Source organism: Schistocerca gregaria, chromosome 1 (assembly GCF_023897955.1).
Source record: "Schistocerca gregaria isolate iqSchGreg1 chromosome 1, iqSchGreg1.2, whole genome shotgun sequence".
NCBI classification, from domain to species: domain Eukaryota; kingdom Metazoa; phylum Arthropoda; class Insecta; order Orthoptera; family Acrididae; genus Schistocerca; species Schistocerca gregaria.
This window is the reverse complement of record NC_064920.1, coordinates 203244687-203272578: the sequence shown is the minus strand read 5'-3', so window position 1 is coordinate 203272578 and position 27892 is coordinate 203244687. Positions and strand designations below refer to the sequence as shown.

The 27892-nt window shown below is 38.2% G+C and overlaps 1 protein-coding gene across 4 annotated transcripts in view; it reads right to left on the bottom strand.

The window, feature by feature from the left end:
- Nucleotides 1-19642: 19642 nt before the first annotated feature.
- The window catches only part of LOC126336805 (mediator of RNA polymerase II transcription subunit 13), a 202188-nt gene continuing 193938 nt past the window's right edge, over nt 19643-27892 (bottom strand). For all 4 annotated transcript variants that reach the window (XM_050000847.1, XM_050000856.1, XM_050000866.1 and 1 more), the window contains 3 exons: nt 27011-27286; nt 23577-23857; nt 19643-23210 (listed from right to left, as the gene is read on the bottom strand). In XM_050000847.1, coding sequence (XP_049856804.1) covers nt 23078-23210; nt 23577-23857; nt 27011-27286 — 690 coding nt within the window. In that variant the 3' untranslated portion in view covers nt 19643-23077. The remainder of the gene's footprint in view (nt 23211-23576; nt 23858-27010; nt 27287-27892) is intronic.

Below are 27892 nucleotides of genomic sequence, written 5' to 3'. Positions count from 1 at the left end.
ATGCTGTCAGTGTCACCTATGTGGTGCAAAAAGAGTAAGTTATTAAGTACATGTTTGTTTCAGCCACATCACTTATTAGAATTGATTAACCTGGTGAATCACTTCTGACATACAAAGAGCCCAAACTTTCTTTCAGATGGAAATAAATTGCAGCAAAGAAACACACACCTCAATTTCAAACATGAGCAAACATTAAATTGAATATCCAGTTCTGATAGTATAAAAGAGTGGTTGAGTTTTAATTTGCGGACTGAGCTGAAATATGTTGAAAATTGTTAGGACAGTCTTATTAATCATCTCTAGCTTTCATGTACCATCGCATCACCAACACAAAATTAAAAATTACTCTAAATTACATATATGGATGTCACTGATAACAATAAGGACCAAAAGTGAAACAAAATGTCAGACAAAAGTGCTTTGCATTTCTGTCTGTGCAGTAGCGTAAGACAGTGTTTTTGGTAATGCAACCTGTAAATAAATATATTTTTGATGTGTTACCCAATACACTCCAGTCATTTTCACCTCTGCAAAAGAACAACTCATTGAGTGTGACATCTAGTGGCAGCCCTAAATATTTTGTGTCATGACTTAAGGAGACATGGCCCCAGAAAGCTCAGGATTTAATGCCAGGTAACCAAAAATTTCCTCCATACCAGTCAACACGGATTCCACAAACTGCAATCTTATGAAACTCAGCTCAATCTATTTGCCCATGAGATCTAGAAGACAGTAAATAGCAGCACCAAGACTGATGAAGTTTCCCTTGAATGTGGACAGTGCTCATAGATCTGTGCTGTCAGCTAGTGAACAAAATGAGTTCCCAATAAAAAAGTAATCCACTAAATAAGACTGGCTGCAACCCACCTGTACCACACCCATATTTCCATATGAATATAACATTTTTAACTGAAAATAAATTCATATAAATTAAGTTCACATCATAAAATAATATTGCTATATAAATTTTTAACAATGGAAAATCCAGAATGGAATGTAACAATATTATCAGAAAGAAAGTTGCTACTCACCATAGGGTGGAGATGCTGAGTTGCAGACACACACCACAAAAAAACTAATAATAATAGCTTTCCGGCCTTCTTCGACAATAAACACACACACACACTCACGCAAGTGCGACTCACACACATGACTGCAGTCTCAGGAAACTGTTGTGCCTATCTGCGACTCAGCATCTCTACTATATGATGAGCAGCAATATTCCTTCTCACAATATTGTTATATAAATTCCTTAAACACACTATTCTCTAAGGCAGCAATTTCTTTTTCTGATATGGGCATGTTACAATATCCTATCTATCACAGTACCAATTGATTGTGGGTTGAACCAGCTACATCCATATCAATATTTTAATTCACTTTCAATGCACTTTATTATTAAAGGCCACATTTAAACAATGTAATGGCAATGCTCAGGAAAGTCCCAGAGTCTTTACAATAATGTACCTAAAGTAAATAAATTTTTTATTCATCAGAATCAAGCAGTGGGAATATTGTGTACAATGGAAAAGTGTGCACCTTGCAGGGGCCTTTTTAAAGGTCTCAGAATTTTTACACTCACTTTCCAATACATTTTCCCTTAAGAGTTTTTGTTGCAATAACAAAAATCATTTTAAGGTGAAATGACAGTCAAAAGCAAGACAAAAACAATTTTCATTGTTCAGATTCAGAGTGAAGAAACTTATTCTGGTGCGAAAATATTCAAGCTCCCATCTAACACAAAGCAAAAACCGAGAATCCCTAAGCAACTCGAAAGGAAATTAAAAACATACTTCATCAGCAACTTTTTCTACAAATTATTTGTATATCTAGATTCCGAATGTACAAATCACAGTGTATGTGCGTCTTTATGAAGCTACTGACAGTATATGAACAACGGTTATAATAAAACTGAGGCACCTGCAGCATATTTCAATGTAGGAGCTTCCTTAATAATTCACATGATGAAATTTAGATGGCCTAAGTGTGAATAGCACCAAGAAGTTTAGTGATAATGCAGTATAAAGTTAAGTTTCTGCTTGCATTTTATTTCATCAATGCGTACCTTGACTTGTTCTAAGTCTCTGAAAGTAGTTCTTGATGGGAGTTAGGGAACATGATGAATCCCAAATACTCAACAACTATATTATTACATCCATGATCAAAGACAAGTAAACCACAGACAACAACACAGCCATTATTGGACAAAACTAGTGTATCAGAGAACCATGAATGGATATTTCACCATGCCTGCACCAGAGACTATTTACTTATTCAACATGGTATATTTCGATTCAGGACACACACACACACACACACACACACACACACAAAGTGTGAAAAGTCAATTTAAAATCAAAGCTATAGAAATTATCCAAATGAAAAGAGGCAAGAGAAACCTTGTGAAATAAAAATGTATTATCTATAGTTTCATAAATCTTAAGATTTTGAACTTTGCATTTTATGATAAGTGACCATTTAATATCCTCCTATGAAAATATGTTTTGTCTAGTCATTTGAAGTAATTATGTAGAAAATCAGCACTTTATCATTATTAAATTTTACTTGTTTTATTATTAAGCAATGCTCAATATACTACTGAACTCCACTTCATTTGCAGCTGACCTGCAGTCTAGAGAGAGTCCCAGTTGTGGAACCTTACTCACGTACCAAAATTTTAAAGCCAAATATGTTCATGAACATGCTCTGTGTAATACAAAGCTACACATGTACAGTAATTTTTCCCTTGCTCAGTACATAAATAGAATAAAAGGAAAATTGGTAATATTGGGCATGCATTGTACAATGGCTTACAGATTATATAGGTAGATGTAGCAGCTAAGAGGGTAGAAGTACATCAAAACGAGTACGTTTTCTCTCAGAATGAGCCAATAAAGAGGCCTGCGTGGCTACAAATGGTAGAAACTCTTAACTTCAAAATTCTATTGTTGAAGGGAGCAAGTTCTGAATGTTTCTTCACTTTCAGAAATGTTATTGGAAAGTGAAGCCACAGAAGCAATAAACTTGGTCATGACTCTGGTAGACATACTAAATTAAACGAAAAGGGCCACTGAGGTCAGAAGCACACTGAAATACTGTTTTGAAAATATCCCTTATCTGCTGGTGAAAGTGAGTTCCCTTGAGCTCACGGACATGTGTAAAGACAATGTATCAATAAACAGCAGAACTCTATTTTTCAATCTTTCTGCTATTTAGAAGCCAATGGTTACACACAGAAATGTCGGCTGCATAGGTGAATTGCATTATCATCATTCCCATTGTCTGAAGTTCCAACGTGTGTGAATTTCTTGAGGATCAAACTGCTGATGTCATTAGTCCCTAGACTTACACATCACTTAAACTAACTTACACTGGGAACCAAACAAACACACACTCACACACGAAGGAGGACTTGAACTTCCGGGGGGAGGGGGCCATGCAATCAGTGACGTGGCAGCTCTAACAGTGCAGCCCTATTGTCTGCGACCCCAGTGGAAGTGTAGATCACGGAGCAAAAAGCTTATACTGATATGAACCTTAACTGGAAGTCACTGTATAGATAAATTTAAATGTCTAAGCACTGCAACTTGGCAGCCCTTGGGTATCAAAGATATGAAAGTTTACTTACCTTTCACGTTTTCATTCACTAATCTCTACATCACTTGGCTATAGCTATAAAGTCGCGGAAAGGAGAGATAGCCATGAAACTCTGACTACTTATCCAGTTATGTCAAGAATCTTTATAGATAGTGAAATGAACTTGAAACACAGACTGAAATCATATCTGCTTCACAGTTCTTCCTAACATATAAGCAAAGTTTTGAATATATAATACTACTGTCTGTGTGTGTGATTGAACCAGAAAGCTTAAGATGAATGTAAAAGACAACAGTGGTAAAAGGTCATTAGGTTGCCACATTTTTCACTTAGAATGTGTATTGTAAATGTAAACTTGAATGGTTCCACACCACATTGAAAGATTGCAGTTATGGTCCCTGGAACCTACAGATAACTAATATTTGATGTTGAGTCCACGACGAAAATTGCCTGTCACCATTTATCATTATAATGGTTGAATCATAACGACGACATTTGCTTTACAGTGACTAGAAACCCTAGAACAGTTCATCTGATACTGGTAACTAAATAAATCAACATAGTCAACCACCTCAAATATTTAGGCAGCTTTGTTTCTTTAGGTAATACAATACATTGGGAAATTGCAACAGAAAGCAACTACTTTACAAATTCTGCCACCGTGTTCCTTAGCTACTGTACGACAGATATTTCCCATTACCTCCAGATCACACTTTACAAAAACACACCTGGTTCTATTTCAGATATGTGGTTTGGTAACAGTAACACTGATCATGATAATGACTGCACTAGCTAGTTAGCAGTTTATTCACAAAGAATGATCTAATTCTTCTTTCTCCTTTTTTAAAGACAAAATAAAAAATGAGGACATATGGCAGCAACTCCCATAGGAAAAGAAGCCTGACAGATGTAACATAGATGACAAATCTTAAATTACTGTCCCCAAGACAATATCTAGAAACAAATGGAGTTGTTTGTACTAGTTTGGATTCAACTCAACATTTTTGGCTGTAGCAAAATTGATACAAACACATTTTTGTCAGTGCTATATTGCAACAAAAGTAGAAAAAGGTTAATGTATCAATACAATAATAATATACTGAAAGTAAGAACTATGAAATCACAGTCACAGAATAAGTGCATCTGCTGACCTAGTCTATTCAAAGTACTTAAAACTATCAGACACCTTTACCCAACCTGGAGAACCTGTAGCAAACCTGGCTACATATTTACAAACCTTAAAGTAGGATCGGGGAGGGAGGGAGGGAGCGGCAGAAATTCAGCCATTAATGTACAAGGTTAGAAATAAACACTTTCCATGAGTGTAATTATATGTTTATGGCCTCTTTGAAATGAACACCGAGTGTTTGGGCCAATGTGGTCACATAGTGTAAGATTGCACATTTCAGTAAATCACACAGCCATTAGAGCAGTACTTTCCCTCTTTTACAACTTCTACGCTGTTTCAGATTTGTTTTCAGGTGTCTTTCACTTTATGCTATGTTTGTGCTATAATGATTAATGTGTGTGTGTGTGTGTGTGTTTGTGTATGGAGGGGGAGGGGAGAGGGAGGGAGAGGGGGGGGAGGGAGGGAGGGAGGGAGGGAGAGTCAACCAAATACACCCCAAATTTTTCAGCAACATTTACACATGTAACTAAGTAGTAATAATAATTCTTCATCCCAGAACAAACAAAACTCCCCACATCTTTCAATTACCATCAGTTGCAAAGAATTAACTTTTGGGTTTTGACTTCATGTGTCTCACATTTTTGAAATGGCACAACTTCTGTTTATTGCAAGCTCTTGTTCCTTAAGATTGGTGGACACTAAATGATTTTCAACTGCTCTATACTTGAAACTTAGTGATATTTTGGTGCTTAGAAAAATTACACCCTTGCCATGGTGATGTCATCACATTAGATAGGTGTTGGGGTTATATTATTCAGACTGTACAGCCAGGTAGTTTATTATGATAATCATTTCATAAAGTTATAGAAGGATTGCAGGAAGTCATGGCAGTTGGATACTTAATGTCCTTTGGCATTAACACCACAAATAGCAAAGACTGCTGGGAACAGGTCTGTTGATTTCACTAGTTATAACATTAATTTCAAGGCTAGATGTATGCTTGTGCTAATCGTCATTTATATGAGACTATAGATACATTGCCCTACCCCCATGAACCATGGACCTTGCCGTTGGTGGGGAGGATTGCGTGCCTCAGAGATACAGATGGCCGTACCCTAGGAGCAACCACAATGGAGGGGATCTGTTGAGAGGCCAGACAAACGTGTGGTTCCTGAAGAGGGGCAGCGGCCTTTTCAGTAGTTGCAGGGGCAACAGTCTGGATGATTGACTGATCTGGCCTTGCAACACTAACCAAAACAGCCTTGCTGTGCTGGTACTGGGAACGGCTGAAAGCAAGGGGAAACTACAGCCGTAATTTTTCCCGAGGGCATGCAGCTTTACTGTCTGATTAAATGATGATGGTGTCCTCTTGGGTAAAATATTCCCCCATTCGGATCTCTGGGCGAGGACTACTCACGAGGACGTCGTTATCAGGAGAAAGAAAACTGGCGTTCTACAGATCGGAGCGTGGAATGTCAGATCCCTTAATCGGGCAGGTAGGTTAGAAAATTTAAAGAGGGAAACGGATAGGTTAAAGTTAGATATAGTAGGAATTAGTGAAGTTCAGTGGCAGGAGGAACAAGACTTGTGGTCAGGTGAATACAGAGATTTAGGAACCAGGTTTTAAATTGTAAGACATTTCCAGGGGCAGATGTGGACTCTGACCCCAATCTATTGGTTATGAACTGTAGATTAAAACTGAAGAAACTGCAAAAAGGTGAGAATTTAAGGAGATGGAACCTGGATAAACTGACTAAACCAGAGGTTGTACAGAGTTTCAGAAAGAGCATAAGGGAACAATTGACAGGAATGGAGGAAAGAAATACAGTAGAAGAAGAATGGGTAGCTTTGAGGGATGAAATAGTGAAGGCAGCAGAAGATCAAATAGGTAAAAAGACGAGGGCTAGTAGAAATCCTTGGGTAACGGAAGAGATATTGAATATAATTGATAAAAGGAGAAAATATAAAAATGCAGTAAATGAAGCAGGCAAAAAGGAATACAAATGTCTCAAAAATGAGATTGACAGGAAGAGCAAAATGGCTAAGCAGGGAGGGCTAGAGGACAAATGTAAGGATGTAGAAGCTTATCTCACTTGGGGTAAGATAGGTACTGCCTACAGGAAAATTAAAGAGACCTTTGGAGAAAAGAGAGCTGCTTGTATGCATATCAAGAGCTAAGCAAAGAAGGGAAAGCAGAAAGGTGGAAGGAGTATATAGAGGGTCTATAGAAGGGCGATGTACTTGAGGACAATATTATGGAAATGGAAAAGGAAGTAGAAAAATATGAAATGGGAGATACGTACTGCATGAAGAGTTTGACAGAACACTGAAAGACCTGAGTCGAAACAAGGCCCCAGGAGTAGACAACATTCCATTGGAACTACTGACGGACTTGGGAGAGCTAGTCCTGACAAAACTCTACCATCTGGTGAGCAAGATGTATGAGACAGGCGAAATGCCCTCAGACTTCAAAAAGAATATAATAATTCCAATCCCAAAGAAAGCACGTGTTGACAGATGTGAAAATTACCGAACTATCAGTTTAATAAGTCATAGCTGCAAAATACTAACGCATGTTCTTTACAGACGAATGGAAAAACTGGTAGAAGTCGACCTCAGCGAAGATCAGTTTGGATTCTGCAGAAATGTTGGAACACGTGAGACAATACTGACCCTTCGACTTATCTTAGAAAATAGATTAAGGAAAGGCAAACCTACATTTCTAGCATTTGTAGACTTAGAGAAGGCTTTTGACAATGTTGACTGGAATACTCTCTTTCAAATTCTGATGGTGACAGGGGTAAAATACAGGGAGCGAAAGGCTATTTACAATTTGTACAGAAACCAGATGGCAGTTATAAGAGTCGAGGTACATGAAAGGGAAGCAGCGGTTGGGAAGGGAGTGAGACAGGGTTGTAGCCTGTCCCCGATGTTATTCAATCTGTATATTGAGCAAGCAGTAAAGGAAACAAAAGAAAAATTCGGAGTGGGTATTAAAGCCCATGGAGAAGAAATAAAAACTTTGAGGTTCGCCGATGACATTGTAATTCCGTCAGAGACAGAAAAGGACTTGGAAGAGCAGTTGAACGGAATGGACAGTGTCTTCAAAGGAGGATATAAGCTGAACATCAACAAAAGCAAAACTAGGATAATGGAATGTAGTCAAATTAAGTTGGGTGATGCTGAGGGAATTAGATTCGGAAATGAGACGATTAAAGTAGTAAAGGAGCTTTGCTATTTGGGAAGCAAAATAACTGATGTTGGTCGAAGTCGAGAGGATATAAAATGTAGACTGGCAATGGCAAGGAAAGCGTTTCTGATGAAGAGAAATTTGTTAACATCGAGTATAGATTTAAGTGTCAAGAAGTCATTTCTGAAAGTATTTGTATGGAGTGTAGCCATATATGGAAGTGAAACATGGACAATAAATAGTTTGGACAAGAAGAGAATGGAAGCTTTCGAAATGTGGTACAAGGGATCCTAAATTTAGCATTGGAGGGCAGTGTGGAGGGTAAAAATCGTAGAGGAAGACGAGATGAATACACTAAGCAGATTCAGAAGGATGTAGGTTGCAGTAAGTACTGGGAGATGAGGAAGCTTACACAGGATAGAGTAGCATGGAGAGTTGCATCAAACCAGTCACAGGACTGAAGACAACAACAACAACAACAACAGATACAATGCACACTGGTGCTCACAGTGTAGGCTGTTCCATGGTGTAGAACAGGTTTAAATTGCAAGAACAGGCATTGCACATCTCGTAACATTTTCATTTTTCACAAATTACAATACTAACAATCAAGGTAAGTCTTTGACTAGCAAATTATGCAGCAATAGTTTGAAGGTCAGTGCACGGGCTTTCCCTTATATTGAGTCCCCTCCCAACTCACTAGATCTCAATTGGAGTGAGTGCAATGTTTCAAGATTGATGCTGTTGCACATATTTAGCTATACACATAGCTAAAATAAGAGAAACTTGAGTTGAACATTCACTCAGTTTATTTTTAGCCACCACTTATTTCCTCTCCTAAGGTCAAGCTTTCACTCAACTGACATGGGGTGAATCTACCAAACAACTGTCATAAGTAATATCTACCTTCCTGTTGCTGTGAAAGTGAGGAACTGTTAATACTAATTTCACATAAATTTCTTATACTGAAGCGATCATATGTAGCTGACCAAAAGACGAGACATTTTCCCCTCCAAATTTGTTGATTAGAAAAAAATGAACGGTCATCTTATACTCGCAGATAAAGCTTAGGCGGCTGAGGTCAATGTTTTTACATTGTGCAATAGCTTAATTGGGAGGGAGGGGGGGGGGGGTGTACCTTTCATTCCTAGATGAAGCTTTGCTACCCGAGGTCATATGCAGATTCAACATGATGATAGAGTGGGGGGATGGTGTGCAGTGGCACCACCATTGCCAAATGTGGGGAGGGTAACGGCAAGTAGGCAGTAAATTTCATCATACTGCCACTGCATCCCACATACCTTGCTTTCTATAAACACATACCATGTTTAAACTGCAATTCACCTGTATCTACAAGGTGTACAACTTTGCTTCCACCATTTACCGATAGGTGGCGACAATGGTAAGTAGCGGTTGAAAGAAACAGATTGCAGATGTCAGGCAGTTAGCTTGGTCCTCGATCAACATAACCTCATTTAAACATTAGTCGATTTGGGTCTGCATCATAAAGCTGTTCTTAATTGAAAATGTCAGTTTACGAGCCTAATTCTCGTCATTTGCGGGAGGTGTTACTGTTTTGTTTCAATATGAAGAGAACAGCGGCTAAGTCTCATCGAATGCTCTCAAGTAGGTATGGAAAGAATGCTGTTAGTGGAAGAACATGTCATGAGTGGTTTCAACACTTCAGGAACGATGATTTTAACGTCGTAGACCAGCATAGTGGTGGAAGAGAGAATGTTTTCACAGTGCAGAATTGGAGACACTTCTGAGTCAAGACTCGTGTCAAACTCAAGAAAAATTGGCATGATTAGTGGTAGTGACACAGCAAGCCATTTCAAAATGTCTGAAGGCTATGGGCATGATTCAGAAAGAAGGAACTTGGATCCCCTGTGAGCTGAAACTAAGAGACGTTGATCGGCATTTGTGAACAGTTGCTTCAGAGGCAAAATCGGAAACGATTTCTGCATCGCACTGTGGCCAGGGACAAAAAATGGGTTCATTACAATAGCCCTAAACACACACAATCATGGGGATATCCTGGCCATGGTTCCACGTCAACGGCCAAACCAAATATTCACTGCTCCCAGATCATGCTCTGGATTTGGTGGGACCAGCTTGGCGTCGTGTACTATGAGGTGTTAAAACCAAGTGAAACAATCACGGGTGCTCGTTATCAAACATAATTAATGTGTTTGAGGAGAGCATTAAAAGACACACGGCCATAATACAGCGAGAGGCATGATAGAATGATTTTGCACCACGACAACGCTCGACCACATGTTGCAAAAAGAGGTCAAAAAATACTTGGTAATGTTAAAATGGGAAGTCCTATCCAACCTGCCATATTCTCCAGGCATTGCTCACTCTGACTATCACCTGTTTAGATCAACAAATGCAGTGCCTGGCTGAGCAACACTTCCGATCTCATGAAGAAATCACAAATTGACTTGATTCGTGGATCACTTCGAAAGACGAACAATTTTTTCAATGTAGGATTCGTGCACTGCCCGAAAGGCGGGAGTAAGTAGTAGCCAGCGATGGAAAATACTTTGAATGATACGTGTGCAACCGACGTGTTTCATTAAAGACTCAAATGTTGGGGAAAAATGGCGGAGGCAAAGTGGTACACCTGGTAAATGTAGTGAGAACCAAACTGGATCTCCAAATGGGGAAATTCTAACAATCAAACAATAGGTTCAACAATGGCGCTAAAGCAACTACTGCTCGACAATGGTGTTAGTCTGAAAAGGATTACAGCTGATTTAGCACTAATGAGCAAAGAAGATGACATAGTACTGATTATTGGTATTCAGCTTGCTTAATGCTGTAAAAAAAAGAACAGTACATTGTAAAAACTAATAACATTAGTTATGACGTAAAATGTCAATTATCAAGTATTTGCATCTGCCAAATTCAAAAATGAAGTCAGAAATGTTCCATGACCCACCAATCTTTTGCAACATAAAAATAACTTTTCGTGTTTTATTAGCGTAGGGTGCTAAAGTCAGTGATTAATACAATACAGTTTTATTTAATTGGGTCAACAATTGACATATTTGTTTAAGGGATTGTTTTTCTATGAATTCAGGAATGACAACACTGAAATTTCCCTCTCAATTAGGGTTTTCCTGTCCAGGCTCAGGTTTGCTCCAACAACACTCACAGAAGAATGTCTGTTACAGAGGAACATCTCGCAGACGCATAAATGATAAAAACAATTTTTGTTTTATGTCCACAGCAAACTGACTCTTCAAATTAAGAGAGTTTATCAGTGTTATTTCAACAATCAAATAGTCAGAATAAGTTTTGGGCTCCAGAAACTAGTTCCAAAGTGTAAGATCGTTAACTGGCTGGTTACAAGGGTCCTTGTATGCCTTTTGCAATTCCCATGATATGATGGGAACCTAACAGTTTGTTGCATGTAACAGACTACTACGTCTGCATAACAAATATATGTGGAAGCAGTTTGGAGTCCATACACACTCCTAAATACCTTTCTCTCTGCTCAGCAATTCCACCTGAGCCGCATGTACCAGGCCTTCCCATAACAACCCCAGCAGAAAACAAAAATGTGACTGAAGGGTTTGAAAGTGTTGATGACATTAGTGAATTTGAATAACACAGTGACCCAGATTTTGTGAAAGGAGTTATGTCAAATTAACTTGTTTCTAACAGAGAATGTAATTACTTGGTTCATGATCTCAGGTTACCTAAGAGTAAAGCAGAGTAACTTTCATCAAGATTGAAAGATTGGGTCCAACATCAGTTCTTTCTGTAAATGCCAATAAGAATTTGAGCATTTATTTTCTAAACAGAAGGACTTAAGTTTTCTTTAATAATGCTGAGTGGGTGTTGAACGTAAACCTGAAGATTGGCATTTGTTCACCAACTCCTCGGATATCAGCTTAGAAAGGGTCTTGTTCCATTATGGAAATAAGTTTCCAATCATTCTTGTAGCTCACACAGTTGGTCTGAAAGAAAGTTGCATGAACATACATTTCTTGCCATCCGGTACCCGATATGATGATTGTTTATGGCAGATTTTAAAATGATAGATATTCTACTTGGATTACAAACTGAGTAGACAAAATTTTGCTACTTGTTGTGCATGTGTGGTAACAGATGGAAGCAAGCATTATATTATTATATAATGCACAAGTACCAGGGTGGATCAAATATAAATGGGATTTGATATTTTATTTAAATTCCTTTATTGAGAAACTCAAGGCAATTATAATTTATTTTTTCACATAGTCTTCTACTTTGGAAAAGCATTTTTCCCAGTGTATGGGAGGGTTTTTGATGCCCTCATCACAAAAAGGACTGGGCCGTGTCACCAGCCAGTTGCGCATGTCCAGGCTGTAAGGATGATCAAGTGTAGTTCAGTACATTTCCTGTAGCTTGGAGACAGTTAGAGCTACAGTATGGGGTCACGCATTGTTGTGGAGGATGATGGATGACCTGTCAAATCGATTTGTCTCGTCTTTTGTGGTGATATGCCACTTTCACCTTGTTCAACAGTTTGCAGTAGTAAGCAGCATTGATTGTGTGTCAATCCTGCAAAAAACGCATCAGCAAAATGCCTCACCGGAGAAAAAAAAAAAAAAACTGTTGAAAGAACCTTGCCAGCTGATAGTCGAGTCTTGGCTTTCACTGGTGCTACCTGCCCTTTCCTCCACCACTCCTTACTGGCATGTTTTGATTCTAGAGTGTAGTGGTGAACCCATGTTTCGTTGCAGGTGACGATCAGACTCCAAACTGCTTCACCTTTTTCCGCAAACCTTGCTATAAGCCTCTGACAAGACCTCCAAATGTCTCAACTTCAGATTTTTGGTCAAAAGTTTAGGGACTCATCTGGAACACACTTTATGGAACTGTAGGTCGTTTGTGATGATTGCTTAACAGCTCCCATAACTGAGTCCGACTTTTCGGAAATTTCTGATACTCTAGCCCATCGATAGTATCAATAAAGTCTTTAATCGCACAAATGTTTTTGTCTGTAATGCTTGTCTGAGGACGGTGATCGTGTTACTGATTTTCCACATGTTCCTGTCCTTCCTTGAACTTTTTGTGCCAGGCAAACACACGCATCATTGATAATGTTTTATCACCAAACTGCAGTCATGCTTTGGCAAATTTCCCCTGCTGTAACTCCTTCACAAACAAGAAATTTGATACTTATGTGTTGTGCAATGGAGGGGTGCACCTGTTGCTCAGACATCATCAGTGTTATTGACGAAATGGCGGGAAATATCTAACAGCATGCTCTCCTCACTTCTAATGTTCCTGCCTAAGCATAGCAGAAGTGCAGGGCCAGTCCTACCAATCGTTTATGTTCAGGAACCAAAATCCCATTTATATTTGATGCCCACTCATAGTAAGGTGCACTACACTGGCAATTCCGAGAAAATCACAAGAGACGTTTTACACGTCTATTATGTAAGTGATGTATCTGTGCGAAGATGCTGCAAGTGAGAATTCATTGTGGTCAAGCAGTTAGCATTCGTGCTAAGCAAGTGTGTCGTGGATGAGGTGGCGGTCTGAATTCCACCACCACTTACTTTCTAATATATATATTTTTTTCAACACTAGTCACAGTATTTAATTTATATGACATTTGAGAGGTAACATTTAAAAAAAAAAAGTGCTTTTTTCATGAAGCTGTAATGAATTTCATGTTACCTGACTATTTACTATATGTAATTAAATTTTCAAGGGCACGGGACAGGCTTGGAAAAATAATAACGCGAATGACGTTATTCACAGTCAATAAAACAGTAAGTCACAATGTGCCAGACCGTAAGAGTAATGTACAATTACTCATCGGTTGTGCTCTTGACATCACATTTTGCAGGATGGTATTTTTTATACAGACATGGAAAACAAACTGAAACTTCATGCAACTACACACTTTTTTCCGTTATACACTCCTGGAAATGGAAAAAAGAACACATTGACACCAGTGTGTCAGACCCACCATACTTGCTCCGGACACTGCGAGAGGTCTGTACAATCAATGATCACATGCACGGCACAGCGGACACACCAGGAACCGCGGTGTTGGCCGTCGAATGGCGCTAGCTGCGCAGCATTTGTGCACCGCCGCCGTCAGTGTCAGCCAGTTTGCCGTGGCATACGGAGCTCCATAGCAGTCTTTAACACTGGTAGCATGCCGCGACAGCGTGGACGTGAACCGTATGTGCAGTGGACGTACCGCCGAATTGCTCAACATGTGGGGCGTGAGGTCTCCACAGTACATCGATGTTGTCGCCAGTGATCGGCGGAAGGTGCACGTGCCCGTCGACCTGGGACCGGACCGCAGCGCAGCGACGCACGCCAAGACCATAGGATCCTACGCAGTGCCGTAGGGGACCGCACCGCCACTTCCCAGCAAATTAGGGACACTGTTGCTCCTGGGGTATCGGCGAGGACCATTCGCAACCGTCTCCATGAAGCTGGGCTATGGTCCCGCACACCGTAAGGCCGTCTTCCGCTCATGCCCCAACATCGTGCAGCCCGCCTCCAGTGGTGTCGCGACAGGCGTGAATGGAGGGACGAATGGAGACGTGTTGTCTTCAGCAACGAGAGTCACTTCTGCCTTGGTGCCAATGATGGTCGTATGCGTGTTTGGCGCCGTGCAGGTGAGCGTCACAATCAGGACTGCATACGACCGAGGCACACAGGGCCAACACCCGGCATCATGGTGTGGGGAGCGATCTCCTACACTGGCCGTACACCTCTGGTGATTGTCGAGGGGACACTGAATAGTGCACGGTACATCCAAACCGTCATCGAACCCATTGTTCTACCATTCCTAGACCGGCAAGGGAACTTGCTGTTCCAACAGGACAATGCACGTCCGCATGTATCCCGTGCCACCCAACGTGCTCTAGAAGGTGTAAGTCAACTACCCTGGCCAGCAAGATCTCCGGATCTGTCCCCCATTGAGCATGTTTGGGACTGGATGAAGCATCGTCTCACGCGGTCTGCACGTCCAGCACGAACGCTGGTCCAACTGAGGCACCAGGTGGAAATGGCATGGCAAGCCGTTCCACAGGACTACATCCAGCATCTCTACGATTGTCTCCATGGGAGAATAGCAGCCTGCATTGCTGTGAAAGGTGGATATACACTGTACTAGTGCCGACATTGTGCATGCTCTGTTGCCTGTGTCTATGTGCCTGTGGTTCTGTCAGTGTGATCATGTGATGTATCTGACCCCAGGAATGTGTCAATAAAGTTTCCCCTTCCTGGGACAATGAATTCACGGTGTTCTTATTTCAATTTCCAGAAGTGTATTATCTCTCAAATGTCACAAATTAAATAATATGGAAAAATACACTAATAATTAAGTCTGAGGGGCGAGTTGAGCTGTTGCCTTGTACACATTTGTCTCACGAAGCTCTAACACTAATCACTTGGCCACAGTAAACTCTAACGTACGGCACCTACACACAAACACATAAAGCCACGTAATACGCATATAAAACTTCTCTTCAGGTTACCCTCCATTCAGAGGATGTTGCATGCAGCAACCGATATTTTGATTCATAAATAATAGATTTCAGCTATAAGTCATCCTTTGGAATTTTTATTGGCAGATCTAGATTTCAGCTAGAAACTAACCATTCTTAATTGCACTATCATTTTTGGTCAATGTGCGTAGCGCCTATTGGCTGGGCTTTGTCCACAGTTCATTGAATACTCAGTACTTAATGAACTGTGGACAAAGTCCGACCAACAGGCATTACATGCATTGACCAAAAATGATACTGCATTGAGAATGGCTAGTTTCTAGCTGAAATCTAGATCTGCCGATAAAAATTCCAAAGGAGGGCTGATAGCTGAAATCTATTATTTACAAATAAAACTTCTCTTGCGATTTTCTCGGAACTGCCAGAACAGTGCACCTTATTATATGCACATTATATTGTTTTAGTGGCCTACTAAAGGTGTACAAGGTTCATCTGTGACCCACAAACTTCTTGGCCTCCCCTTAGAGGAATCTGCTGCATGATTCTCTTTCAAAAATGTTGTCATAAACTTTCTAGTAAACTGGAGATCTCATAATTACAAAGAACTAGTCAATGAGCTGATTGAAAACTTAAAGATCACAGGGTACAATATATCACTGATCGTCATCTTAATTCTTCCATGACAACCTCAGCACAGTCAGCCATGAACATGCAGAGCATTTCCACGAGGGCATCACTGAAATGGGAAAAATCCTACCAGGAACAATTGACTCCAAATATCTTGGCAGACTACCGTTGGACATTCAAGATAGATGTTCCTCAAGCAAAGTATAGGTGGAAATCTACTTCACATCCATTTTAGGCAAGTAAAATGTATTCTAACCAAATTTACTCAAAAGTATAATTACCAGAAATGTTGTTAATGTGATAACTCATTAACTCTGGGTGATGGAAAAGTTCTGTTAAGAGATTTGAAATTAGCAGCAGAATGTAATAAGAATCACCCATTAAGAAACTTTAATTTTGTTGATCAGTGTAATCGATGCAAACCACAGCCATGACTTTGTTGATAAATGTGTATCTACGAGTTTGCAGTTCACAACTGGTTCATACAGATAATGTGAAACTAACTGGAAGTCATTATTTTATAATGCACAGGCCACAAACAACTGTGTAGCAAGAAGAAAATTTTATGTCGCAGAAGGGAATCTTCATCAGTGGCATCAGATGAAGAATAAATTAAAAACGACGTAGCTCTACATGCCAAACTTTTGGGCACCAATCAAGTGAGGTGTGAGAAAATTTAAAGCTATCTGATTACTCACGAAATTATCCTAAGAAAGCTGCTAGGAAAAGAGAAACTTTACACTACACTGTTCACAGAATCCAAAGCAACTACAAGCTGGTGTGGGACGAGAATGAAGAGGATGAGGCTTATATTTAAAGCAGAACATTAACTAAGTGACTTCCCATGGCTTTTGATGATAAACTATTTGATTATCAGAATCACATAATCTAAGAAAACATCAAGATTGTTTACAATAGACAGTGCTAACTTTCTTATGGGGGACCTAGTGATAATTTAAATCATTAAAACTGTATCAAATAAAAATTTCTCAAGGGACCTCATAAAAAAGGGAGGTCGTTTTATTGCTGGGTAATACGAATTCCACTAAATTCAGCACGATAGTTTCCTGAAGCACTGAAATTGAGATTGCAATGTGCTTTTGTCAGCCAGTCACAGCACTGGTTATGCTATCTCGCCAGCAAATGACAGCTGATATTCAGAGTGAGGTAGTCAGCCAACAGCAACATCACTGTTAAGTAGCAAAAACACATAAATAGGAAACATTCACAGCTTATATATATATATATATATTACAACATAAATGCTGGTCTTCTGGGCCAAAAATTTTTCTATGTAGGTGGCCCTCAATGGGTTCAATTATGAATGAAAATTCATTGCATGTTCTCACAAGTAACATAATTCATCCTGCATAAAAGGAAATTTACTTTGAAAATAACTTTTCTCAAACCACCATTTGCAATATTTCCCCACAACTTATCAGAAACACGGTAATTTGAGCAGTTGCCAGAGAGCGCCAGAAGACAGGCTTTACTGCACATGCACGGCTACGGTGACTTAGGAAGCCTGTGCCTGACGATATACGTCTTGCGGCATTTCTGTTTGGAGTTTCATGAGTAGTGAGGCATCAAGTGAGCATGTACATAAGTGTGACATGTTGTCCGTATGAGACATACAGAGTTATTGTATTAAGGAAAAACGTTTTATCATACCCTACACAGATAAGGAAACCAAAATTATAAAGAAGTTCTTGGCACAACTTTCATTTCAAAACTATACAATGCAACTCAAAATACAATAATATTTTGCCATATTCTAACTTTTACACATATTTTCATTTTTTAACATACTCTGCCATACTGTTATGTAGCATTTCCAATAATGTTTACATTCAGACAACACTGCAAAAAGCTAATAAGAAAGAATGGAAATTTCTCGGGGAAAAAGTTGTTTGTATACACCAGAACTAAGAATAATGAGCTTTTCATGATCTTTTCAAGCTGTGTAAAAATTAACAAGGTTTCTTATGAAGTCAAGAAACTGTGTAACTGGCAGTTTACATACAACTCCAGGAGTAAATATAAAGTCTTATGGTCGGTTACAATGATAAAACACCCTATGCTGCCAGTCTATATCCTACTTACAAACAAGTTCTGTAAACTTCCAACATAAACAAAACAAATTAAGAAATAACATCAAGCCTAGAAGGAACTTGTGGCCGAAGAACAATGCATTTCACAGAAGGCATATATGTAAAATTCTGCTAAAGCTTTTCAGTGAGGTTTTCAGGAAGCTAAATTTCTTGGAGTACCATTACTGTATTATCTCCTGTTTAGTTTGTTATGGTATACAGCTATAAGTGCCAGAAGATGAAAGTGTGCATTTGAAATTCAGTGACCAGTTGAAACTGGATAATAATGTGGAATGAAACACTTTTCATTTCAAATAAATTGACTGCCTCTGGGGAAAAGATATATAAAAACTAAATTTCTTCAGCAAAATGACCAAATTAACTTCATTGTTGCCACAGTGCGATTAATGTTTGATTGGCAATAAAGTGGAAATAAAATAAAACCAGGAAACTGAAATTAATAACATATTTGTCTTCTATAATGATGTAAATATATTTTAATGTAGTTGATAAATCCCAGCCAAACAATCCCTTTTGTTTTCATTTGGTGCAAGAGCTGAAAACAGAGAGAGAACACCATAATCACAAAATGTAAACACAGGCGATATGGAGACTACTCCCCACTACAACTCTGCACACGAGCGAATCTGGAAGCTTGAACAAATCAGAAAAAATTTTCCAGAGAGCAACTCGCTGCTTGCAGCTATACATCTAATAGCCACGCTTCCGAGCATCGAGAAGTGGGACAAAACACTGCTCATTTGCGACATCAGCTCTGCATATGTGCATGAGCCCACTGGCAACTGTTCAGACAAACCTAGTTTTAAACTCTCATGATGCCACACTAATTGAAAGCAGTCTGATTTTATTAAGAACTGCATAGTCTTCATCCAAAAGCCTCTAACACATTTTGTTGTCGTCCAACATTTGCGTGTACACCATGTTTTTTTTTGTTGTAAATGGTGCATTTTCTTTGCAACTTACATTTCATTTTTTTTTCTCCCTCTCGTTTGTGTTTTATTGCTGCAGTGCCAGGCTAAAGTATAATTCTTTGTTCGTACATCAGTTCTTACCAGTCAAAATTACAAATTTTTAACTCAAAACTAAAATGATGAAAAATTCCTCAGGTTTTTCCGTTTTCCTGAGTGGAATAAAATAATGGAAGGAGTAAAGAGAACCACAGGTGACCACTCACCATATAGTGGAGGGATTTTGTGGTTGACAGGCACATACAAGAGGGTGAAAACTTTCTTAAGCTTTTGAACAATGCCCTCCCCTTCAGTGCCGACTTAACATGGAAAATACACACACTGTGCTAAGCAAAGTTTTTAAGTTACCACTAAAACTCTCGACCATATGGTGAGTCATTACCTTTATTTCTTCCATTATTAGTATTTCAATTAACACATGTGCCATACAGCAAACCTACAATGTATATCTCTGTTGTCATTGTTTTAATACCAACTAGACTGCTGTCCAACGACATGAGAATGAAGCTCCTTAAAATAAGTGGTTGGATACTAAAATTAGTTACTTGAACAACATTTTAGTTTTATTCCAACCACATTACCACACATGAAGTGTGTATCAATAACATTTCTAACATCAAGCAAATAAAAGTAATTATATTTGCAACTGTTTAAGTGTGCATGTGAGGAGATAATAATTTTCAATTCAAGCACAGGCTGGAACATTTTAAAGCAGAGATCTGTAGATCACCTTTCCAGTACCTACCTTTTCCATCAACAATGTATACTTTCCCTTTAACTGAGAGTGTACAGTATCATATATAATGCTAAATATGTAAACGTTCATAAACACAGCTGCAGCTCATCAAGAAAGCCACAAACAATGAACATCTCATACAGGACTATGAGATGCATTTATTCTAAACACAATTATTGTTTTGCCTAATTTTGCATTGTTGTTGACAATTAGGACCGCTGATTAACACCTAAAAAGGAATATATTTGGATTCACAAGACTCGACAGATTTTAGTCGTCAACTTTATGAATAATGGGAAAGAAGAGACTGAAATCATCTGGTACATTTCCTATGCATGAAAGTCTTCTGTGTATATGTGCTCATAATATTGTTACATTCCATCCTGGATTTTCCACTGTCAATAATGTTACTAATATAGCATTCCCACATTTAGCTACCCAGGTAATAAACATCACAACAGCATTTTTAGAAATTCATATGATGAAATGCAAATGCAGAACAATGCAAGACTTTGGTATCAAAGTAGTATCTGTATTCCTGTTGAAAAAAATAAAGACATAACAGGGGAATTGAAGCTTCAATTATTTACTATGTGATCTGAGCATAAAATCCATTTAACTTTGGTAGAGAAATATTATTGAAAATGTTTAACAGCTATCAATATTTTTTAACTGTCACACTAGTGTAACAAAAATATTCAAATATTCATAAAAACCTCCCAGATCACACAAGTAAATAAATGTGACTTCAGAGTTGGTCCAGGGTACATATATCTGTGCTTCCAAAGACTAATGATGCTTGTACCAAAATCTGTCTTTAGTATGAACTGAATCTCAGTTTTTTTCTTTCAATAACATGTATAAAATTTTGATGTTTTGGATTCTGAAATATTTTAGAATGTTTTAGGCATGTATCAATTCAATATGAAAAACTCAACAAGAACCTTAAGCCTTTACAGCAATTTTGTAACAGTTTCTGCACGGTACACATTTGCACGAGACTTCAGAAAATATTCAACAAGACTGAAATTCAGGGCTACACAAAAGTTCCTAATACCTGTTACATCCCTGCAATGACTTCTTTACACAAAAGACATGACAAATACAGCTGAGACGGCTGTCAACTTTTAAAACATGCCAATTGGTAAAAAAAAAGACTATATACATTTTTCACCACAAAGGGTCAACTGTAAAAGAATCCATATATATTCATTTATAACAAAAGGAGTATTATCACCTTAGGTGACATATGCTCCTCATAAAATGTATACATAACAAATCCAATTATTCCCGTTTTTGTATTATAATGATACAATGATTCCTGGTCACTGTTACCTCAAAGTTACACTAAACGGGAATGAAGAGACCAACTATTTGATCTTGCATTTGTATGCCTATATACAAAATAAATAATTTACTGCAAATCACAATAGCTGGCCTTTTCACAAAACTTATTACAATTCATCTGAAATTTATGATGAAATAGTGCAATAAATCTGTAGTTGTACTTGGGAAGAAGAAAAAGACAAAAAGACAGAGAGGAGAGAGAGAGAGAGAGAGAGAGAGAGAGAGAGAGAGAGAGAGAGAGAGAGAGAGAGAGAGAGAGAGGGGGGGGGGGGGGGGGAGGGGGGGGGGGAATAACAGAAAGAGACAGATAACATGACAGTGTCAACAGCAGCACAAGTAAACTTAGCCTGTGCTCAATTACAGTCTTTTTCTTTAAAAACGTTAAAATACACAAATGTGACTTAAAAAATGCCCGATGACTTAAAAATTTAATTGTTCTACAGCCAACCTCATATGATATTAACAATATTACACGGTTTCAGAACTAGAAGACATTACCTGTACAAAATGTACACTCTTTCAAATCAAAACAAATATATATATGTATATATATTCACACAATTACACTGTCCTTTGTACACAGGCACACCCCGAGAGGTCAACTACGTGATGCCCTTTCTAGAGCAATAGTTTGTACTATTTCAATTTTCATATATATATATATAAGTATATATATATATAATCAATTTATATTTATATAAAGATATAGATATATTTATATAGCATTTATGATACATGTCCCTTTACCTTAAATTATAAAAAACTTAAGCCTGCTCTCCCTGTTTATTATGGTCCTACTATCAGTAGGCTTATTTTTTTCTTTTTTAACACAATTTTTTGATAACAGCTACAAATGCTAATGAGTATCACTGATGAGTCTAGTTGATGTTGGAGCCAGAAAGAACACAAGGATCACGAATCATCATCTGTTTTCCGATTTCTTCACACATTTGATTCCACATAAATAGTCTACAAATAAATGTCGTTTCATTTATCTTCAAGTTTCATCACAATATACTTCTTTATAAATCACAACAGTCAATGAAAATGTTTTAAAATAATCTTACAACGCATCTTAAAATTGGCAGCCTGGTAGCACTTTGGAGTAGAATTGTTAAGTCCACAGAAAATTGACTTGGCCCCCTGCTTCAGATATCAAGAGTTATTAATTCTATTAACTGCACATATGTACTTTTATGAATAAATAATAAAAATGAGCAAAGAAACTATTTTATGCTGTGGTTAATTTTCCGAACAATATTTATATAGTACACAATAATTATCACTTTGTAAATATATAAAAAATGAATCTTGACGTATGTATAACGTGACTTTGGTAGCTTTCACAGCATGTGGATTGTTTTAATCATCCTCTTGTTTTTCAATTTTTTCATTACAAATTATAAAAGTGGCATAGAAAGCTATAGCTGAATCTTTGGCTACTTCACCGATATCATTCTTGCGGTAACAATAAACTTTTCACTCGGGTTCACATGCTTAACTGATTGTCATTTTTCCACAAGCAGCATGTAAGTTAAATGACAAAAACGCAAGTCTTTAAACCATGAACCTAAAACTTCTGATCACTGTAGTGAAGTAGGTTATTGCTGATACACTATTCAAATCCAACATTCTGTTACCTACATAATCTCCTTAAGTAATAAAACACAACCACATGAACCACTGTTGCCAACAAATAACAAAATGCTAATAAGGTGCAACCGTTTACCATCGGAACCACAATTGTCGCTGTGGCAACATAATAAGGACTCTAGAGTCCACTGATTTACGAACACACTATACAACACTATTGCATTAAATTCTTGATCCGTAGAACTTTTTTTCAGAGTCGATACTAAATTAATATTGCCTAAGATTATCATTGCCGCCACGTAGGTCAGACAAGGGCCGATGTCGTGTGATACAGTTGCATCAAAGCTTGAATATGCACTGGTAAACAGGAAAGACGGTCACGTGTATTTGAATCCAAGGCAAGCCAGGAGAGAGCATTGTATCCTTCCAAGACGTACCTGAAAGGAAAACCAGGAAGCTATATATTAAATATAGTTGGAAGAAGATACACAGCTTAAGGTGAAAACAGTAAGAATACTATGCAACACCGCATTCAGCTCAGTAACTGATGCACTTATTTAACACAATAACAGACACTGCTTACAATGTGGTATATTTTCCTACACACACACACACACACACACACACACACACACACACACACACACACACACACACGAGAGAGAGAGAGAGAGAGAGAGAGAGAGAGAGAGAGAGAGAGAGAGGAAGGAAGGATTGTTCATTGCTGTACACTACAAAATGAGATGATATACATGAACACTACACAAACAAGAGTGCATGCAAAACAGAAATATTTAAAATACCTAAGCACATCTGTTGTATATTGGGAATCCAGTGGATGCACTGTTACAGCTGATTGCTGCTGCAAGATATCATCAGAATTCTGTTGAATGGCAGGACTGTGCAAATGAAGAGCATTCTTTAGGAATGCAGGACAAACATTTTCTAAATGAGGACAAGATGCCCAAAACCACCGAGGCATCCTACCAGTTGGAGCTGTTGATACAAAGTATCCCAATGCGAGAGGCTGTTGGTGTAATGTACCCACTTCTTCTTGAGTATCTATTCCCATATTCGCTCCACCCTGAAACACAATACATTAATGTAAAGTTGTCCACTGTTATATAGAAAGCAGAAGTTGGAGACTTTTATTTTAACCAAAATAGTGTTAGACAGAGGATTGAGAAATGAGACACGACAGCTAGCAATAATGATATATACAATTAGTTTAATTTATATGAGAGGTAATCATTATGTATGTAAACTTAATTATGCACATTTAATCCTGCTACACAGGACCTATTCAAATTAAAATATCGTAATCTCATACTCTTATTCCTATTAACTAAATTATCAAGTTTTAATAACTTGTAGAATTGGTACTACAACCAAAGCACATTTTCTCATTCTTCTATGCTTGTAAAAGCATTTAAAAGCAACAATACTGACACTGAACAGCAATTACAAAGGCTTTACTTGTCTGAATTCCTTCTCTAATTGCAGAAAAACACTTTCCAATTTACAATGTCTTCAATACCACCTATAACCCTATCAATTCTTAGAGTTCACTTGAAGTAAGTTTGTTGACAATACCAGTTACACTAATGAGAATACTGTCGTGACAGCTGTCCACTGGAGTGTTGACACACACACACACACACACACACACACACACACACACACACACACACAGAGAGAGAGAGAGAGAGAGAGAGAGAGAGAGAGAGAGAGAGAGAGAGTGTTTTGGGAGGTGAGAATTGAGGCAGCAACATTACAAATGTTTTTACCTGTGTGTCATACTAAGCAATTTTAGGAATGAATTGTTCTCTCTCTATGTGAAAATTATTAGAATAATTTATTATTAAATATTTTTTGTTTTTTTTTGTTTAACAAGCAATGAAGAGGTTGGATCCAACAACTGTAGCAGCAACAGTAACGTAAACAACAATAACAAATGAGATACATCATTTCTAAAAATATTAGGTCTATTAGGAATCCAACATGATGAAAAAAGTAAAACTGAAATATTTTTCCTTGAAACTAAGTTTTTAATCCCATTTTGAAAGTTTTATTTGTTATTTCAACCATTTCACTTTATACAAGGGGTGGTCGAAAAGTTTCAAGCCCGAGATAGTTACCATAATGTCTCGCACAAACACCACCACCAACTTTTATGGTGACCCTTTGTCAGTATGCAAATTGAATTTCGCAGCTCAAGCTTCATTGGTTTTGCCACTAGGATAAGTTGTACACCGTGGTGTAAGCAAAATGGCTAATACTGTGTGAATCAAAAGCCGTGTTGTAATAGAATATCTACGTTTGATGGGAATGATACCTAAGGAAATTGCGTACAACATGCGGAATTCACTCAAGGATAGTGCTCCGTCTCGTGCAACAGTGAAAAACTGGGTGTCCGACTTTAAGCATGGAAAACTTTAAAGTGTGGAAAATGCACCAAGGAGTGGAAGGCCTGTCTCCGTTGCCACTAACAAAACTGACTACAATTCACAATAGGATTTGGCAGAATAGTCTAACAACATCGCAGAACACTGAAACCACTTTTGGACTCCCCCATGGCTGAGCTCATGACATTGTTGTGGATATTTTGGGAACGCAGAAAGTTTCATCTTGGTGGGTCGCGAAAGACTTAATTGCAGATCAGAGATGGGAGCGTGTGCATTGTTGTGAAGAAATGGTCTGCCAATTTGAAGTGGATGAAGACAGCTTTCTTGCAAGGTATGTGACAAAGGATGAAACGTGGGTTCACCACTTTGATCCTGAGACAAAACAACAGTCACAACAATGGAAAAATCCTTCATCCCCTACCACAAAAAATTTCCGTGTACAAAAATCATCCAGTAAGGTTATGGCATCAGTCTTCTGGGATGCAGAAAGGGGTAATTATGGTGGATTACTTGCAAAAGGGCATAAATATCAATACAACATACTATTGCACCCTCTTGCGCTGTTTAGAAACAGAGATAAAGGGAATAGGCACAGAAAATTGGTACATGGAGTTCTTTAGAATCATCACAATGCACCAGCACACAAAGCCCTCAACACTGGAAACTGTGTGTGACTGCGGATTCGAATTATTATATCATCCATCATATCCTCCATATTTGGCTCCATCAGACTTTTTTATTTTCCCAAACCTAAAAAAAGACCTCAAAGGATGACGATTTGACAATGATGATGCAGCGATTGATGCTGTGAACACTTGGTTGTACTCAAAATTGAAAACCTTTGATCTGAATGGTCTGCAGAAGTTATAAGAGCGTTCCCACAAGTGTATTAGTGTACACGGGTATTATATTGAAAAATAAATTGGTATTATGGAATTTCTGTCATTCTTTATTTGTCAGACTAGATACTTTTTGACCCCCCTTCATAAAGCTTAAGTTTTCACTTTAGCATTTGTTATTCTCAAGTTAGGTCATGAACTTTTTTTTATTGGGAACTGAGATTTATTAACTTGCCTCATGAATTTAAACTAGTTTAATATTTAAAGAAATGCAGTATAACCCCTAATTAATGAACCTGCTTTTAAGTGAAATTTCTGTTGGTCACGTGAAAATCCTATAAGAACAATCTCATTTCTCCGCACATTAAGAAAAAGCCTGCTCTTAAGGCATAAGTGGAGGAAGTGAGGCTCTGATCATAGAAAGTGTAAACCACTGGAAGAATAAAGACTATTACATCACCACCATTAGATGGGCTCATAACCAGGGTAGCCGGCAGTCAATAATAGTAGTAGTAGTTTTGCTGCTGCTCTGCAAAGAATTGACACTGTCCGGATTTTCTTTTTCTCTTTTAATGTAGATGAATCAATTCTAACTTACATCAACGAGTTGAAACGACAACTTCTGTCACTAGAATAAGCTGGAAGGACAAAACAAACAAGACTTTTGCATTTTTTTTAAAAGACGTGTTTTATGAAGAGTGTAATAATTATATATTTACTGTATTTAAATTAGTAGCATAGAATATTGTTAATTTAGTAATGAAATAGCACTTATGAACCTAAACAACTAGGTCACTTCTTCCATGTACTCTGGCAAAACCCTCAATTTTTAGGAAAACCCCTATTACAGGAAATAAATATTTGGGTTACCAGACATTAATTAAAAAGGGGTTTTACTGTAACAAACACAGAAAAAGTAACTTCAGTCTTTCAATAAACATCCATAAGAAACTTTTATAAACATTATTCTCCTGGTATAACTGATATGCTCACCCTTGATGATGCATTGCACGGGAAGGGACTGTGCTGGTCTGATGTTCCTCCCATACCACAGGATGGGCTGCCAGGCTGTGATGGAGAATCTCTGTGGGGGCTACCTGTGGGAGACTGAACACCACCAGGACCTGTCTCTGGCCATGTGAATATGTCGTTAAAATCTTGCATTTCCTCTATACCCTCTGGCATGTCATCGTTAAGGGCAGAGAAGAGCTCATCGTCTCCTAGATCGGGACCATTGATGTGCTGCTCTTGGAATGCTGTCTGCGATGACTGAAAGGAAATTACAAAATATCTTGATATTATGGAAACACACTAATGAGCTTGACTACTGGAATGGCAACGAATATTGCTGGATGCATATTTTATAGAAATTATAAAATGCACAAAATTACACCTTGTGCCACGGCCTACGACTTACAACACAAATAGCAGCAATACCACACAGAAATTGTTCAGCAAATAAGTATTACATACAATGTTCCATCATTGGAACAAATATCACAAAAATTTTGTTTTATGAATTCTGAATGCTGTATTAGTACTTTACCTGTAAATTTACAATCCCTTCCTGAAACAGCATATATCACACTGATGAAGGAATCAAACATATTGAGCAGTACCCAACAAGAGTGCTAGACCTGGTAAATTGCAAACTTTGCTGCCTTCAGAATAACTGCACACCGCACTTCAGTGATTTTTGTTAAGTGCAGCTTGACAGTGTGTAATAAACTACTCTCTGTGGAATTCTGTATGCTACTTGTTCCTCTCATTTTTTCATATGGGAACATACAGCTAGGAAGGATAAAGATGGTCCCCCCCCCCCCCTCACACACACACACACACACACACACACACACACACACACACATTTTCCTC